This window comes from Dreissena polymorpha, chromosome 10 (genome assembly GCF_020536995.1).
Source record: "Dreissena polymorpha isolate Duluth1 chromosome 10, UMN_Dpol_1.0, whole genome shotgun sequence".
NCBI classification, from domain to species: Eukaryota; Metazoa; Mollusca; class Bivalvia; order Myida; family Dreissenidae; genus Dreissena; species Dreissena polymorpha.
The window spans coordinates 43697478-43717850 of record NC_068364.1 but is presented as its reverse complement, the minus strand read 5'-3'; the positions used below and the strand labels follow the sequence as shown (position 1 = coordinate 43717850).

Sequence of the window (20373 nt, the reverse complement as noted above, 5' to 3'; positions counted from 1 at the left end):
ATTTTGAATTGTCTCCCTTTATCAGACTTTTCTTTTCAAATTGAAATCAAGGTCGCCACGACTAAAATAGATTGAATTTGACACAAGGTGGTAATTAGAAACAATCAGTAACAATGCACATTTTGAATTGTCTCTCTTTATCAGACTTTTTTCCAAATTTAAAAGCTTGTTTTGTGATAATTGTGTTCCTTGTTTGTCTTAAATTGTTTAAAATGGTAAAAAATATTTAAAAAAATACTTTTTTGTTTCCTTTGCAACCATGCGTATTTAATGATGTATTATACTGCAATTAATTATGTACTTTATAATCAATAATGTTCATCGACATACGCGAACGATGGAGTTAGTATCAACACAAACTGATCAGCATTACATGTAATGATACTCATTGAATTGAAACGTCATTTAATACAAAACATCGCTATTCGGCGTTATTGACACGATACACAAAAATGGCATAACTTCGTCATTTTAAGGAATTGGATGCTCAAATTTCGGATTTTGATTGCTAAGATGTAGTACTTTCATAATGTATGCTTAATTGAAAAAGTCATTTTTGACCAGAATAATCAAAATCGCGTTCCAAGCAATAACAATTAGATTATGACGATTTTTCTGATGAAATTAAAAAATGTTGGAATTACTATGAATTGTTCATGTTAATCACAATGAAGTGGAATGCGTCACTGGTTTGGAAAATTCAATGATTGACAGTATCTATATGTATTTGTGACTTCCTGCTAAAGGCGATATGTCTTCAGGGTTAAGAGATGAGACGGCCTGTTGGAGAGTATGTGTCTTCAGGTTGTAGACTGTAAAATCCATTCGATTAATTAAGGCGGCCTCCGATTGGATACTACGATTTTCGGTCGAGGGTGCTATTAATCTGCGACTTTCACACGATTTAGAAGAATCTACACATGTTGTTTTTAATAAGATATAGTTCTGAAGTACGTATGCGTTTAAGACTGTATCAGTTTAACAATTGTGTATGTACAAGTACTTGTGATAAATTGTAATCAGTCCACTCGTATCCAGGTATTACTAAAAACACTTTCGACGACACGTGAAATATTCATTAAACAGTTCATGCAATGTATGGTTCTTATGATGGTTCACAATTTGGATCAATGACGTCAATGTTGAATCCAAGTTGAAGTCGTCTTTTGCGTCATCTCATCCTCGACGGATAGATCGTCGTCGAAGATATCGGTATGTCGATGACATGTTCTATTTCTGTGTCGGGGCGTCAAGATATTGATCACGATCTCAAATGCGATATGTACGCATGCTGCTCAGGCGCCCATGCCAACGATGTCAGGAGTGCCGTTTTTCTCCTTAACTTGTATCTTATCAGCAAATCACGAGGTTTATTACATGAAATGATAACGGGCCTTGTGTTTACATATTTATAGTAAATGAAAATGCTGCATTAGCACTCATCACACCTATGACAAGATATCCCCACAAAAATAATGTGCGAGAAAAACGCTATTCTAATAACGCAAATAAATTATGTAATACTTAAAATATACGCATTTGTCTATTCAATAAAATGCATTGTGCTTAATTATTCTTATTTAATTAGAGAACAAAAATTAACTAGAAATATTACTTATCCAAATATAGTCTATTTTCATAAAGAAACGAAAGAGAACAAACTACATATAAGATAAATATACAAAATTAACGATTTACAGAAATATAGTTGTATCTTTTACACTACACCAATAAAAGGTACCGTTCTTTGCTTTAAAGAGTGATGACAACCTGCACTTTAATATAACATATGCCTGAAACTATTGTTTACTTCAATGAGCGCTGTAGGGCATAACCTAGCGCCCGGTAATGTAACTGTCAAGTACGTTGTCGTAGCTAGAGCTGATACGCGTATTTTTATGGGATACCAAAGGGGTCGAAACTTTAACTTCTGCTCGAGCAGAAAAAATTGCTGCTCGAGCAGCATTTAAATGCTGCTCGACCAGAAAAATCCTGCTCGAGCAGCAAATTTACTGCTCGACCAGCATTTTTCTGCTCGAGCAGAAAAATCCTGCTCGACCAGCATTTATTTTTAGATTATGGCATTAGCCAATCAGAACTCTTGTTATATTTGCCGTTTGGTGCGAAACTGGTTTGTTTGGAAAAATGGCTGCCGCCATGATGGTGCCTTTTCACATCTTCTGCAAGTTTATGTGACGACCTGTTTAAAGTTTTACATTGACACGCGGTAAGTGCGTAATATTTTGGCTGCAAACTAGTCGATCAAAAATTGTTGACATTCGCTTAATAAGAAAATCGATCATAAATGTCTAACGGCTGTTAAAACTTTTGCGAAAATCACGACGATGACTGATAAGAATGGCTCAAAGGGTGCGCAAGTGTAGGTTCTCTGTTTCTATCGATTTACTTTCTTAATGATTCTTAAAAATTGCTTCCGACACAGGTGCCGATCGCCTGTGATTGTGCCTTTCTGGTTTACATTGTTTACGTTTCTCGTTCTCCTCATACATGTATATCTGATGTTCTAACTTTTACAATTATCCAAAAAGGCAAAATATCATGTCTGTTAACCAGTTCTCAGTGCCCCAGATAAGCTGCGTATCTGCGTCTTTCACCCTATTAAAATGTTTAAAAATGCAAAGAAATACAATATCATGAGTATTGAAAACGCAATGAATTTGACTTTTACGCAAATTCGTCAAATTAACGATACAAAACTTCGATTAAAAATGCTTTGCTCATTTTAGGTATTTTCTCTTTGGAATTATTATCGTAACGCGGTGACGCTTACATTCAGCAAGCTCAGGAAACGGTCATAGTTATTCAAACGCTATGCGTTTTCAATCTGACCTAATTTGTCGCTCATTGTGGATGTTTTTGTTAAGCGTCTGTACATTTTCTATTACGATGCAAAATAAAAATAGCAGAGAGAGGTCGAAAGACTTCCGAGATTGTTGCGTCAAAATATCAGTCGATCGCAAACTTTTTCGAATCAAGAAAGCAAGAGCCAATAAGTGCCGAATCATTCGTGTCATCGATTTTGTTAGAAACTATGTATACAGCAGTTGAGTTGACATCCAAAAAACATGATGGAAAGTCTGTGACTTAACAAACCTGTCAAAAGTATAAAAAGGCATGTCATTGGTTAGAAATTGTCAACATTTTTTAAAGTTTATATCATGGATAGTTTCAAGGATTAAAGATATTACGAAACATCAGTTTATTAAAATTTATGATGATAGTTTACAGTTCTATTGAATCAATACAAGTGTGCAGCGTCAACGGAAGTAAATCAGCAATTAGTTTAAGGTATGCATTTTTATTACTCATTTCACTCTATATGAAGAATGGAATCACCCTATTTTTCAAAATCAATGGTTGAAAACCCTATTTTCCAAATAATTATCTGGGGCACTGAGTTCTCGAGGACTTTTCTCAATTTCAATGTAAATTATTTCACCGAGGCCAATTAGCTTGTTCAAAGCTAACAACAGGTAAAATGTGAGTTGTGTCTGAATTACAAGTTGTTTAATTTTTCATAATTGAAATGTTTACAATTTACTATTTATTGAATAACTTGGCAGTGCATAATTAAGTTCTGGGATGTTATTTTCAGCTCTGAACTGCGAAAAAAATGCATAATTATTACATTGGTGGCACTATAATGAGTTACCTTTCATCTGTCCTTCCATTTAAATGTCCCTAAAGCAGACTTCCCAAACTTTGCAGAAAGAGTTTAGGCATTGTATTACACACTCATTTTAACCATGGCATGCTATTGTACAACATGTCTTGGCGGAAATAATTTCGATAAAAAATATTTGCAGGAAATAATTTTTCCATTGCGAATCGTTTGTATCTTTTTATCTTTATTCTGAAATGCCCCTCTTAAGAATAATGTCATGTATTGCTGGTTTCGAATTAAGGATGATGATATGTCCTAACAGCATTTTGTCATGTCATTTACTGTACTTCTTAACCTACATGTATTTGAATATTCAGTCCCCATATGTTGTGGACATTTTCATACAAGAATACAAACAGGAATATGTATTGGAGTTTGCTGTTTAAATTGACAGTCAATCGGAGGGTAACAGGTTTGTTTTTAACCAGAAGTGAGGAACTAAACGCAATTTGCAGGGAAAAAAAATATCTCTATATACCACTTAAGTATATTTGCATCACAGGAGCTCTGGTGTCGTTAGGTTGAGGAAACTAGTGTTGAATCTAAAACATTTAGCATCATGGACTCAAAAGTGAGAAGCCAAGTCAGACACCGCAATATGTAAAATAATCTGTCAGATGTTTGGTATGACAGGCTACGAAATTCTGTCAGACTGAGCATATAGAATGTCATAGCACAGATTAATTCTTAAATTTTAATGTATTTTTCTTCTATTAATAGCATAATTTTTAACCCCAATATTCAGAATTCACTTAAAGTCTTAATAGCATAGAACATTCTCAGAATGCCAAGAAAATATGCTTTAAATCTGCAAAAATATGCTCAAATGCAAATGCAAATACCTTAGAATACAATTCCATTTGATAAATAGTTATCTTAAACATCAATCATATACAATGTGGAATTTAAATTTCACTTTGACGATCAATTATTAACAGATTTGACTTATTTTATGCCCCCAGTTGCTATATTTATGCTAAAATGTGTTTTCCTGTTAATAGCATATTCCTGTTATTAGCATAATTTTTGCTGACATGGTATGCTAAGAACAGGAATCCACTGTAGCAGCATATTAATCAGGAATTATGGTTTGAATCCGTGAACTATTGTTTGTAATGGTGAAAGAAAATCTCCATGGCGCGTTTTCAAAAATTCCTAATCAAGCTTGTTAAAAGAACACACAGAATAGCAAATTTATTACAGCGCCAACTTCTGGGTAAAAATGATTGATTTTTTTTATATTCCGTAAAGACAAATGCCTCATCATATCGTATGGGTGATTTAAAAAATAATGAAGCCTAAATAAAACATGCATTTATTTTCTTACCATTAAGCATGTTTGAGTTCTTTTTCTATCTTACAGAAGTGTTTCCATGTGATTAACTTAAATGTGAAAATTCTTCTCAATAACTTGCTTCATTAACAAAATATATTGAAAAATATCCTTAAAATTGCCCCAAGTGTACTGGTTTTGCGTGACATTTTATGTAAAAGGCAATTTTCAATTCTATACTTCAATAAAACTTTCAGAAATATTAGGTATTGCCATCATTTAATGAATATAAAAATGCATATGCTTTAAGAAAAATAAAAAAATGCTTCTTACTTAGGTTGATATCTCTTGAAGCAAGTGTTCAAAGCAATAATGTTCTTGTCAATTTTGTGCCACAATTTTCAACTCTCTTCACGTATATTAAGAGGTGGCATCATAAAGTGCTTCAATATTTATAGGCAAAAAGTGTCCTTTTAACCTGTCACATGTTTTTTCTACACATTTGTACAGGTATTTATACAATTATTTGTTCATGTAAATTTTGAACAGCTGAATACTAAATTTGGTCAGAATTTGTCCCTGTCCCAAGTGTACATTTTGCAAGAAAGTTATTTTTAATTTTTCATAAGATAGAATTTTCAAGGTTTTACATCATTTTCTTCAAACTATTAATGCTTATCACTAGATGTACTGAAAATTTGATGCCAAAACCTTGTGAACTTTTTTTTGCAAGACAAATATCGCGTTGTCCCAAGTGTACACAATTTTTATCATTTTTGATGGACAGTTGATAGCTTTTAAAAAATAAACAGAGGCACTAATTTTCTGGAAAGAAGTACACAGAAGGGTGTAATCTCCAAGAGAAAAAGGTGGTTTCTTCACTCTGGGGGTGAACTACTCTTATTATATGGGTATGTCTCCATATTTTGTCTTCAGAAGAAAAATATAAGCATATACATGATAATGTGTGGGAAGTATATTTGACTTTACCATAACATTATTACAAAAATACATTTCCTCTTCTCAAATTAATGTCAATTTTAATCAAAATGTTTCTCCAATAATCTTCAATGTTAGCCTGAAGTTGGTTATTAAATGTTGTACATGTACACTTGGGACACAAAATGAATGTTTTTCTTATAAACCTCCAGAAAGTGAAAACAAACTTACATTATAGCAGAATTAATGATTAAATTTCGATTTAATAAAGCATTCAAAAGCAACTGAAAAAAAAGCCAAAATAAAAGTTGAACATGGTCAAATGTCAAATATTAGGGATGACAAAGTCTTTCAGACACTTATAATTAAACCACGCAGACTGTCACCCTTGTGGTACAATTCCTACACATCTAAACTAAAAACCATGTTAAAACCTTCGATAAACAACGGTACAGCACTTATTATTATTTCATTCATTTTTAATGACACATTACCAAAATATATAGAGGATATATTGTATTACAGAGGAAGGTCAAGTAAGAGGACATCGTGTTTAATCTATAAAGTATATAAAGAACAAGATCCAATATATATATAATATAATGTTTAATATATAGAGAGCAAGGTCTAAATATAGAACAGTGAATTATACGTGTCTTGTTCTGAGAAAACTGGGCTTAATTCATGTGCGTAAAGTCTCGTCCCTGATTAGCCTGTGCAGACTGCACAGGCTAATCAGGGAAGAGACTTTCCGCTTTTATGGTATTTTTAGTTTGAAGGAAGTCCCTTCTTACCGAAAATCAAGTTTAAGCGAAAAGTGTCGTCCCTGATAAGCCGGTGCGGACTGCACAGGCTAATCTGGGACGACACTTTACGCACATGAATTTAGCCCAGTTTTATCAGAACAATATAAAAAAGTGAAACTCCAGCTGCTGGAGCAGTATTGAATTTTCATTAAAAACAATTAGTTGGTCCTTTATTTAAGGCAAGTGACCGATTGACCAAAGAGTACAAAACAGCACAATACAGCACAATACAAACCAACATAAACACAAAATATGAATAAAGCTGGGGTCACCGCCTTGGAACGGTCAATGCAAAGCATTGGGGGTTTAAACATGGTTATAGAGCGCTCAACCTCACACTTGGCCCAGTAATATTCATAATACATTTAAGTGTAAATAAAATTTAACGTCATAGCATTGTACCTCAAATTAAACAATAATAAAAGGGAATTAAAACGTATTCAATTTAATTACTATTTAATTACTCAAATGCATTGAAGATACAAGAGTAACAGAATTACAACTTTTTGACGAACGATCAAATAAAACTATTAACAATTGTCAACTACATTCCTTCTTTATAGAAAAGATTTGAGAATATAGAATCATATAGTTAATATCTCAGATAATCATCGCGCGAATACAGGAAGAAGCAGCAATAATGGGTGTAAAAATTCCATATTACATAGCTTGGTTGTTTATGAGACTGCTAAAAAAAATAAAAATAATTATATCAAACAAGAACCGCCTATCAGAGAGAAATATAAATAAAATGGAACTTAATAAACCCAATGCATGTAGATTACAACTGGGAAAGTCGTTCGTATGACGTCACAAAAATCCATAATGACATAATGACGTGAAAAAAATTCCAGGGGCAGTACTAACAAAATATTAATGGGGCTGTGCTACTAATAAAACAAGTTTAGGTGATTTAATATTAAGAAGCAAATGAATAAAAATGGTAATTCCATTAAAGCGACATTATTAAAATCAAACAGTATATAGGTGTTTTGACAACTGAAGACAGAAATGATTTGATGTACGATTTGAGTCCAAATGCAGTTTACATGCAGATTTGTTCATACGACACAATGACACAATTTTATTCAACAGTGAAAAATGCCTATAATGTAGTATTCATGTAGATTTGTTGATACGACACAATGACACAAATTTATTCAACAGTGAAAAATGCCTATAATATCACTAATGATTCCAAATTTTAAGGGAAGAAAGATATAGTGAATCGAAAACCATCAAACACGTGTACATAAGCATCGTATCCTTTTGATAAAAACAAGTTAATTAAATAGAAAATTTTAATATGAACATTTGGTTTAACATATTTTAATTTGCGGACACGCTGCAAAACATCTCCGTAAAATGATGGATGGGAGATTCCATTATTTAAATGCCATTTTAAAGAAACATTATATTTTGAAATTAAATCACCATACTAAAAGTAAAATCTAGCAAATTTATTTCTTAGGTTATGATACAAAAAGCATTGTTTTAGCAATTTTTTAGTTAAGATTAGATTACGATCATTAAAATCTTTAATACACGAACATGCTCTGGCATAACGTACCAACTGCAAAATGTAAATACCATAGGAAGGTCCTTTAGGGATGTTGCCATCTAGAAACGGAAAATTCACAATTTCAAAGTTAAAATCGTCCCGTTTGTCGTATAAACAAGTTTTGATCAAATTATTATTAATAGTTAAATGTAAGTCTAAATACGCAGCGTCTGTATTGGATATACACGATCTATTTAAGACTAGTTCTTTTGGGTAGATTTTGTGAATATATTGTTCAAATAATGGATTATCTAAATTAAGTATGTCATCAATGTACCTACTAGTAAGGTTAAAACAATTAATCAAATCTACTTGCTTAGTTTTAGATAATTCTAACATAAATTCGCTTTCATAACAATATAAAAAAGGTCAGCTATAAGTGGCGCACAATTAGTACCCATTGGAACGCCAATAATTTGTTTAAATATTTTACCATTAAATTCTACAAACAAGTTATCCAAAAGAAAAGTAAGTGCTGCACAAAAGTCAAGACCAGTCCAAATGATGTAATTTTCTAATATCTGATTAGTAAAAAAAGCTGTTTTAGTGTTAAAAGCTAGATACAAACACTTCTCTCTAGCAAATGATTTTTCATTCAAAGAAACAAGTTTGGATTTTATTAAAGCGTGAGGAAGCGTAGTATATAGTGTTGAAAAATCATAAGTACTTACTTGTGACACCTTATATTTTTTATTTTCAATTTTATCAATAACTTCTAAGGTGTTTTTTATTGACCAAAATAGGTTAATATTACTATTTTCATAAACTTTATTACACAATTTAGCTATATGATATCTAATAGCACTCAATGCAGATGTAAGATACACTGATAATTGTTTGGTGGTACAAGACACTGAATTAACGATAAAACGACTTTTATATGGCGTCTTATGTAATTTAGGTATCCAGTAAAGTGATGGCAATTTCTTGTCAGTAATATTGACTATTACATTTAACTTTATGCATTGGGCAATATAGTCGGTAATAATTTCATTAGGTTGCTTATTGTACTCACAATATGATGTAGTTTGTGAAAGTTCTTGTGAAATAGTTTGAACATAAAACACTCGTCATATTGCGATAACATTATTAGCAGCCTTATCAGCAGGAACTAAGACGAATTTAGATTTTAAGTCTTCAAGCAATTTACAGAGATTTTGTTTATTAAATTTAGGTGAATGTGGTAGAGCCAAAGGATGTGTATCATAAAAACATATTTTATTCATGGCCATACTAAATATTTTTGTTTTCCAATCATTGAGTGCAGTAATTTCAGCATTTTCCTTCCTGCACCATTTAGTCCAATAATCATGTAAGGATGTTACGATATTCTTAATGCAGTCATCAAAATCAACAGGAATAGGCAGTCTGTACTTAGGGCCTCTGCGTAGCAAATTTCTAAGGTTTTTATTTTGAATGAAATTAAGGTCCCCAGTAATAACATGTCCAACTGGACCATATATATATTTAGAACTAGTACAGTCACATAATGTAGGACAATTTCTTATTACATTTATATCTGTGGAAATAAAATTATAATTAAAAACGATACTTCTTACAGGTTTACTATATTTGTAGCAAATAAGTGGTGATTCAGTATTGCGGAAATAAGGGGGAATCAACCGACGTACATTTTTATCATTGAATATTTTAGGAAGGTCAATTAAATCAAGACCTTTGTTACAAAACTCAATTTTGATACGATTTCTAGTTTTGTTAAGTACATTTTCAATAAAAGGTTTAAGATAGTAGTCAGTGAAAGATTCAATAATACAAGCACATTCATATAGAGGGTCAGATTGAAGTAAAATAAGTTTACATTCCTTATCAATATGCGCCAACGAAGAAACAGAAAGAGAGCAAAGTGCACTTAGTAATTTATGTTTACCCCCATTTTTTAATACTGTGTAGCAATCATTTAAAGAAAGCAGACGTTTAAATTTACGCCTTAAGTTACCCTTTTTCCTAATGCCATGTGAACGTTAATTTCTTAGACGTTTACTAAACAGAGAAAATGAATTAATCGATTTATCTTTAGAAATTGTTCCAACATTTAGAATATTATCATTTAAGACACATATTTATATAGAAAACGAGGTCAAATATTATAAAAAAAATATAAACATGTATTTTGTATACAGTACCATGTTCAATATTTATAGAAAAGCGTCCAATATATAGAGAGCACAATATTAGATCAACTTCAAGTATAGAGAGCAATGTCTTATATATAGATATCAAATTCCAACATATAGAAGAGGCATTATGTCTTATATTTAAAGATCAAGGTCAATGCCATAGAGAACCATGTTTAATATGTAGAGAACATCATTTGATATTTAGAGAACAAAGTATGCTATCCATTTGTATAGAGAACAATGCCCAGCATATAGATCTCAAGCATATAGAGAGCAATGTCAAATAGATCTTTATTATATAGAACAAGATAAATTATGAAACCAAAGTCAAATATATACAACTATTTGAAATATATTGAAACCAGGTCAAATGTATCTACAATTTGTGAAATATATGTGTTTTTTTATGGGAAATACAGATCTATGACACACTGCATAATTATGGAGATTCCTTATGCCTCTGATATCCCATCGGTTATAAACATACTAAGGGCCACAAAAATACCTCAAATAAAATACATATAAAAGTTATGCTATTTTTCTTCAGATTTTCATCCATTTTGAAAATGTCCCAAGTGTACAGATTTGGCCTTAAATCGTGCTAGATCCTTTCAGCAAACAATTCAAGTTCCCTGTAACTTATCTTATAATTTTATCAGAATATTTTATGCCAATTTAATTTGTATTCTATATTACTGACTGTTTGGGTATTTCTTAGAATAAATGAAAACTAAAGTTGTCAAGTACAAATAACCTTAAATATCTAAACATCAACCTTCAATCATCAAACGGACCTTCAAGCACAGAACATTATTTGGGGAAACATTAATTTGTATAGTCAAATGTAATAAAAATTAAAAAAGTATATATATTGAATGGTTTGCTTATTTAACTTGTATACAAAAGTCATGTAAGTGTCCCAATTAAATGTACAAATGTTTGAAAATTGTATACAGTTTTGGCAAAAGCTAATTTTTGCAGATTTTCTTATATAATAAAAAAGAAACTTCACATATATTTGAAGGCCATCCTATGTTTTGATAAATCTGAGTTTTTACTTTAAGATACACTGCTTTGAGGCCAGGAAAAAAACTTTTAGGAGTATAGTTTAAAAAAATATGTGTTAAAAAAGATGAACATTTCAATTTTTTCCATATTTTTTTTAGAACACTTCTGAATTTGTATTTATATTTTGCTTAAGAACATACTGCATGTTGACAAAACACAAAAAAGTGGGGATATTGTGGTTATCACCGTCTTCCGTCTGTCCATCTGTCCGTCCGTCCTGGCCACTTTCTCCTTCTACACTATAAGCACTAAAACCTTGAAACTTACACACATGGTAGCTATGAGCATATGTGCGACCCTGCACTATTTGGAATTTTGATCTGATCCCTGGGTCAAAAGTTATGTGGGTTGAGGTGGGGCCGGGTCAGAGATTTTTACTCATTTTTATGCCCCCGGATCGAAAGATCGGGGGTATATTGTTTTTGGCATGTCTGTCATTGTATGTGTGTGTGTGTCCCAAACTTTAACCTTGGTCATAACTTTTGCAATATTCAAGATAGCAACTTGATATTTGGCATGCATGTGTATCTCATGGAGCTGCACATTTTGAGTGCACCGGAGACTACACCGAATGTCTTCAAATTGATACTGAACCTCTCTTATGGCAATACGGATAATCTCAACTATGCATGGCCCCATTACCAACCCTGGGGTGCCCCGCCCACATTGGCCACACCCACATAGACCACGCCCACCCAAAATTGCCTTTTACTATAATTTCTTCATTTCTACACATATTCACTTCAAATTGATACTGAACCTCTCTTATGACATTATGGTTAATCTCAACTATGCATGGCCCCATTACCAACCCTGGGGCACCCCGCCCACATAGGCCATGCCCACCCAAAATTACCTTTTACTATAATTTCTTCATTTCTACACCGATTCACATCTAATTGATACCGAACTTCTCTTATGACAAAACGTTCAATCTCAACTATGCATAGCCTCATTACCAACCCTGGGGAACCCCTGGGTCAAACATGCGGCGTGGGGATACACGTCGGCCTCTGCCACGTCATTTCTAGTTATTTTTGAAATCACCCATATTTGTGTAAAGTTTGGAGAAAAATCAAGAAAAACATATTTAACAATGAAATACATTTAAGTTGTTTGATGATATTTTCATGTATTTCAACTTTTCCAATGTCCAGATAAATACCCTATTTGTACCCATTGAAAACCTTTAAAACTTTAATTTTGCATTGTTATTTTGTGTTTGGCTTGAAGAAAAAAGATTGATCTGTATGCAAATGTTTACATTATATCTCACAATCATAACAATTTCCAATTTATCGACAGTGGTGACCGGGTTTTATCATTATAATATGATTATTAGTGCTTGTGATCATATTTCAGAAGCCCAGGGGCCTTTAGGGTTGGGTTAGTGAGGGTTGCTCCCTCCCTTCCTTAATTGATTTTTAGCTCCAGTGGCCAAAGGCCAGCGGGGCTTATGTCATGGTCCTGTGTCCGCCATGCGTGCGTCCGTCCGTGCCTGCGTGCGTCCGTCCGTGCATTAACTTTTCCTTTAAACATCTTCTTCTCCTAAACTACTGGTCCAATTCCGATGAAATTTCTCAGTAATGTTCCTAGGATGAACCTATTTCAAATTTGTTCAAATTATGCGCCTGGGGTCAAATAAATTTGACCCTGCTCTGGGGTTACAAAATTGAACATATGCTTATATAAGGCCTATTTTGTGAAATCTTTCAAAATCTTCTCATCCATAACCATTGGGCATAGGGCTATCAGTATGTATGTAGAGACATCTAATAGTCCTCTACCAAATTTGTTCAAATTATGCCCCTGGGGTCAAATTTGAAACTGCCCCGAGGGTCACAAAATTTAACATATGCTTATATTTGGTCTATTTTGTGAAAACTTTACAGATCTTTTTGTCCATAACCGTTGGGGTTAGGGCTACCAAATTTGGTATGTAATGACATCTTATAGTCCTCTACCAAGTTTGCTCAAATTATTTCCCTGGGGTCAAGTTTGACCGTGCCCCGAGGGTCACAAAATTGAACATATGCTTATATGAGGCCTATTTTGTGAAAACTTAAAAAATCTACTTGTTCATAACTGTATGGCATAGTGCTACCAAATTTGGTATGTATTGACATGTATTAGTTCTCTTCTTAGTTTGTTCAAATTATGCCCCTGGGGTCAAATTTAAAACTGCCCCGAGGGTCACAAAATTGAACATATGCTTATAAATGGCTAATTTAGGGTAAACTTTAAAAATCATTCTTGTCCATAACCATTGGGCCTAGGGCTACCAAATTTGGTATGAAGTGACATCTTATAGTCCTCTACCAAGTTTGTTCAAATTATGCCTCTGGGGTAAACTTTGACCCTGCCCGGGGGGGGGGGTCACAAAATTGAATAAACGCTTATAAAGCGCCTGTTTTGTGAAAATTGTAAAAAAATTCTTGTTGAAAACCATTCGGACTATGGCTACCAAATTTGGTTTGCAGTAACATCTTATTGTCCTCTACCAAGTTTGTTCAAGTTATGCCCTTTGGGTCAAATTTGACCCTGACCCGCGGGTCACAAAATTGAACATTATATACAATTCTTGCTTGCTTATTTTGTGAAAACTTTTAAAATATTCTTGTCCTTAACTCTAGGATCTAGGGCTACCACATTTTGTATGTAGTGAGATATAGTAGTTCTCTATGTGTCCAATAATTATGTTGATGAAGGTGGCAGTGGTAATGACTTGATATGTCTGTGAGATATGAATGCCAAAGTCTTCGTTTTACATAACATGAGTTTTTATGTAAAAGTGGTGGTTCTTCATAAATTCTACATGTTCTTTGCAAATGACCTCTACAAAGTTGTTCCAGGAGTACCATATTGCCTGACAATCTTTTGTTTTATTGTTAACTTAAACTGTACTTGATTCTTGCATGCCACTATACTTCTTTGAAGTAATTTGAGCAAATTTATCACTGTTTAGTAATGTATACATTGTTTAAGGTGCATTATAATTTCACATTTTGTAGGTGGACTTCAATATGTATGATCTACTTATGCTGCCACAATGTAAAGGCAACAATCACTGGGTTTTGCTGGTTGCAAGTGTTTTGTCCAGGACTGTAACCATTTACGACTCGTTGGGTGGTAACAACAAGGCCTTGTTCGATTTGTTCTGGTAAGGTTCAAAGCTGTAATTCATTTTTTGTCTTACCTGCTTGATATAGCAGTCACAGTAGCAGTTGGTGTATGTGCATTTAATGTGTGTCTCTGAGCTTATCCAAACTGTGATTCGATAATTGAATATGCCATTTTTAATATAGCTTACCACATATGTTCTCCATGTAGAGAAGCTGCAGCGCATGCGTTAACAAGAGATCAAAGGTCACATTTAGGAAGCTTTTTTGGCCAGTTCCAGTTATCATTCATCAGGCAATATACCAAACAAGATATTCAAAAAACTTTGTAAATTTTTTTGTTTTCTATATTTGGATCTTTATCTTAAATATTAACTTGTAATGACCACCAACACTTTAAAAATGATAGGCTATATATAAATTTATGCTTGCTTTCTTAGTTCATTCTTATTTATTATTGTGTCATATCTCTCACACTTATGTGTTTCAAATAATGTGTTAATAGATTCACATATATATATATATGTTTGAAAACTGATTATTAAAACAATTTGGTATAGATAAAGTACCGCTTAAGTATATAGGCACATGATTTTTGTTGATTTTTACCAACAAAATATTTGTTGCAGCCAGTTCATGTGTCAACGAGCGCAAATTGTGAAAGATGGCTTGGAAAAATTCAGTTCAGAGTTCAAAGCGCCACCTTGCAACAAACAGCGCCATGGAAACAGCTGTGGAGTGTTTGCATTGATGGTAATAAATTAGCTTTATATTTCTATATAGGAGTCACTTTGTCGTACTGTCTGTCGGTCTGTCCCGAAATTTCATCCGATCTTCACCAAACTTGGTCACAAGTTGTATCTTGGTGATGTTTAAGCCAAGTTTGAATATGGGTCTTGCTGGGTCAAAAACTAGGCCACGGGGTCACTTTTAAACCGAAAGTTTGTCCGGACCATAACTATGTCATTTACCGTTAGATTTTAAAATAACTTGGTACATTTGTTCACCATCATGGGACGGTGTGTTGCGTGAAAAAAGTATGTCGATATCTCCAAGATCAAGGTCACACTTGGAGTTCAAGGGTCAAATGCTTGTCCGGGCCATAACTTTATCATTTATTGTGAGATTTTAAAATCATTTGGCAAATTTGTTCACCATCATGGGACGGTGTGTCGCGCGAAAGAATTACTTCAATATCTCGAAGGTTAAGGTCACACTTTCAGTTCAAAGATTAAAAATGGCCATACATGAGCTTGTCTGGGCAATAACTATGTCATTCATTGTGAGATTTTAAAATCATTTGGCACATTTGTTCACCATGTTTGGACGGTGTGTCGCGCAAAAGATTTACGTCGATAACTCCAAGTTCAAGGTCACACTTTGAGTTCAAAGGTAAAAAAAGGCCATAAATGAGCTTGTCCAGGCCATAACTATGTTGTTCATTGTGAGATTTTAAAATCATTTGGCAAATTTGTTCACCATTATTGGACGGTGTGTCGCGCAAAAGAATTACGTCTATATCTGCAACGTCAAGGTCACACTGTGAGTTCAAAGGTCAAAATTGGCCATAAATGATCTTGTCCGGGCCATAACTATGTCTTTTATTGTGAGATTTTAAAAATACATGGTACATTTGTTCACAGTCATTGGACGATGTGTCATGCAAAAGAATTATGTTGATAACTGCAAGGTCTAGGTCACACTTGGAGTTCAAAAGTAAAAAAATGGCCATAAATTTGGACTGCATGTCATGCTAAAGAATTCAAGAGTTCAAAGGTCGAAATGGCCATAAATGATAATGGCATTATCATTCTTAAAAATCGCCATAAATTTGATTCTCTTGTTTTGTGAAGACAGCATGCAAAATAGTCTGTGTCAATGCGGCACGTGGGGGTATTTGTCACGTCTGTGACAAAGCTCTAGTTTGCTTAGTAAAGATCTGCATTAACTTTTATTCAACAAAATAATGGCAGAATGTAGAATATAATCATCGTACCTTTCTGTTGGTGCATTGGTTTTTAGAGCCTTGCATTTTTTTTTAATTTATAAAGGACATGATATTTCATATGTAATATCATAACCTGAGGATCAAACGGTGTTATAGAGTTCCACGTTTGTCAAATAACCCTGAAAAAAGGTTAAACAAGAAGATTACTCATATTTTAATTTATGAATGTGTCATATAATGAAAAAAAGCATTCTCTTTGCTCCATTATATAATTTTGTATGAAAAGTTGTTTTTCAGTGTCTTAATGTGATTGTATATTTATGATGCATAAAACATGAATACTTTTCACTGTCAAACTATCGTTCTTGCAATTTTATTTTCAGCAATAGTATTTTTTGTGAACACTTAATCTAGTGAATATATTCTTTTCTTATTGCAAACAAATGTTGTTTTTTAAGTTAAGTATGAATGACTTTTACTTTATTTCCAGACTGCCAAATGTTTGGTCATGAAAAAGCATCCCACAATGTTGCGACAAGCCCATGATTCAGTTTATCGAGACTAGTCGTGAGACGCAGACTTCTGATTCATGGGGTGCGGCAAGAATATCTGTGCGACTCGATCACTTCACTGTAAAGACCCGCAAGGCATTAAAATGGATATTATCAATATGTGTTGTTTCTCGAAAATATGTTTTTGTAGCAGGAAGTGCTTTGGGCTCGATTTATCTGAGAACTCAACAAAATATTAATAAAATCCTTCTGTGCCAAAAACATATTGACTTAAAAGAAATAATCCCGATGGCGTAAATGACTTATAATTTCATGTTCATGAACCGGTTTTAAAATACTTTGTAGACTTATCTGCTAGGCGGTGAGGACTTTAAGACCACCTGATAAACTTCAACTTTATTTGCCCTAGTTCAGTAACCGACTAAAGATATGCTAACATAATACTGATGACTGATGAGTCTGTTGTGTCTTATATTCCCATTGCTACTTAAAATATTAAGTCTATTTCAACGTTTAGACTAATAATAAGCAAATTCGTTAAATTGATATCCCCCGCCAAATAAATTTTGATTATTGATGGGTGCAGAACTAACAGAAAAGTTTATTTGAAGGGTTGTACCCTTATCTCACTAATTTAAAAGCAACAACATAAAAAAAACAATAGGCAATTACTCTTATTTAAGAAAGTGTAGGGTTATAGATTTTGTGCATGACACCTCTCCTCATTGATATCTTAACATCCATTAAATTTCATCTTTAAATCGTGTATAGTATCTGTGATATAGTCCTGTAAAGTAACATCAGACATATACATATGTACTAGGGTTATGTTTCTTGTGCATGGCACTTATTCTCATTGACAATTATACACCCATGAAATTTCATGTTGAAATCTTGTATTTATAGTTTCTGAGATAAAGCCCTGAAAAGTTACATCATACAAAAACAACAAAGGGCAATAACTCTTATTTAAGAAAGTGAAGGGTTGTGGTTCTTATGCATGGTTCTATAAATGAGATATAGTCCTGAAAAGTTACATCATAAAATAACAATAACAAGTAAGGGCAATAACCGTTATGTAAGAAAGTATACGGTTATGGTTCTCGTGCAGTGATAATTATACACCCATTAAGTTTCATGTTAAAATCTTATATAGTATCTGAGATATAGCCCTAGTTACATCATACAAAAACAACAAAGCGTAATAACTCTCATATCAGAAAGTGACGGGTTATGGTTCTTGTGCATGGCACCTCTCCTCAGCTATATTTATACACCCATAAAGTTTCATGTTGAAAACTTATATTGAGTTTCTTAGATAAAGCACTGAAAAGTTTGTGAGTGACTGCACTGACAGACAGACCAACGGTACGTTTAAGTATATTTTAGCGTACCCAGGGTACATTAAAGTATACTTAAGAGTACACAGGGTACTTTAAAGCATTACCCGAGCCGAACCGACAATTACCAATCGAGCTTATTGACATATTAAATAAATGATGAAAGTGGTAACAATGATTGTGTGAAATATAATACAATATGTTTCCTGAATTGAGTGTACATGTGAGTTAGCTAAAATAATGTTAAAACACCGATTGGGATTATACATTTCTGGAACTGAATTTGGTTCATAATCAGTTTTTAACTTTTTTAAGCTGAAATAATATATATATATATATATATATATATATATATATATATATATATATATATATATATATATATAATCTGAAAATATTTTCTTAAATCAATGTTGTATCTTTGTATTAAAAAACTGCAACACTCAGGACTGTAAATTAGGCATTACCATATTTCTTTACAACGTAATGCATGTACATCATCGATATATATAACATTTAAAACGAAAATCGTTTAAAAATTCAAATGTTTGCATGGTGTTAGAACTACTGTTTTGATATCTTTGTTGTGAACAATGTGTTTAGGTTCAACGTCCGAAAAAAAGATGTCCGAAAATAACTGCAAGCTGTTAAAACGCGAAATTAAGTTGAATTGAAACAGCAATGCGTTAAATATTATTTTTCATCAATCTGACATTTTTCACGGCGACTGATCGGAGCAATATCATGGGGGTACTGTGAAAATCATGCAGCATTTTTTTCTGCTCGAGCAGAAGTTAAAGTTTCGACCCCTTTGGTGCGCCATATATTTTTGTGTAACGTTCTCGTGCAACCGGACAAAAGCGCCTGTTTATGGGAATATGTCGTTATACGATATAGGTATTCCACGTCGTTTGTGACAGGTGTGATATTTCTTGTCATGTTTGTACCTGATCAAGATATATACAAAACACAGTGGCATTACGCATTAGAGCTATTCGCTAATTAGCACTGGTAATGCTAGCATTTCATTGACATACTAACATATTAGAGCTATTCGCTAATGGGCACTGGTAACTGGCATTTCATTGACATACAAACATAATAGAGCTATTCGCTAATGAGCACTGGTAACTGGCATTTCATTGACATACTAACATATTAGAGCTATTCGCTAATGAGCACTGGTAACTGGCAGCTCATTGACATACTAACATATTAGAGCTATTCGCTAATGAGCACTGGTAACTGGAATTTCATTGACATACTAACATATTAGAGCTATTCGCTAATGAGCACTGGTAACTGGCATTAGCGAATAGCTCTAATATGTAAGTATATCAATGAAATGCCAGTTACCAGTGCTCATTAGCGAATAGCTCTAATATGTAAGTATGTCAATGACACCGACTTTGTTCTTAACACAGGTTACCAAATAAGCAATTCTCATTAAAACCGCTCAGTAATTTGTGGCTTTTAGTCAATCAGCGTACACTGTAAAGATTTATACTGAAAATAATCATAGAAAATTGCCTTTGGGCAACGCAAATGTTGCTTATCTATCATCTTGGGAACGGAATACATTCTCTGATTGCATCGTGTACGATGCGCCGTTTGTGTGACAGTGTTTGTAACAATTAACATTTATTGTATGATAGAATCTCCGTATGGTGAACCGTTAGGTCAATGCTTGTGAAACCATGAACATTAATTATTTAGCAGAATATATGTGAGGTGTACAGAATATAGTGTTCGTTTTTTGTTTTTGTTTTGTGCAGTATTACGGCAACCGATATCACAACTATTGATCTAGTGTATGTTGTCTACGAGTTGGTTTCACTATTCATATGTTATTATGGTCAACATTCCCACAACCACCTATTAATTATTAGTTAATGCCCTTTTTATATATTTACCAAACTTTTCATCACCAAGTTGAATAAGCTTTTATTGCACCGCTATTACATGTATTGTTGTTTGGCTATGT

At 33.3% G+C, this 20373-nt stretch overlaps 1 protein-coding gene across 1 annotated transcript; it reads left to right on the top strand.

Moving 5' to 3' along the window:
- Positions 1 to 2103: 2103 nt before the first annotated feature.
- LOC127846993 (sentrin-specific protease 1-like) lies at positions 2104 to 18066 on the top strand. The gene is made up of 4 exons (XM_052378470.1): positions 2104 to 2227; positions 14482 to 14630; positions 15219 to 15342; positions 17028 to 18066. The coding sequence occupies exons 2-4, from the start codon at positions 14494 to 14496 to the stop codon at positions 17100 to 17102; spliced, it is 336 nt and encodes a 111-aa protein (XP_052234430.1). The 5' UTR covers positions 2104 to 2227; positions 14482 to 14493; the 3' UTR covers positions 17103 to 18066.
- Positions 18067 to 20373: the final 2307 nt, after the last annotated feature.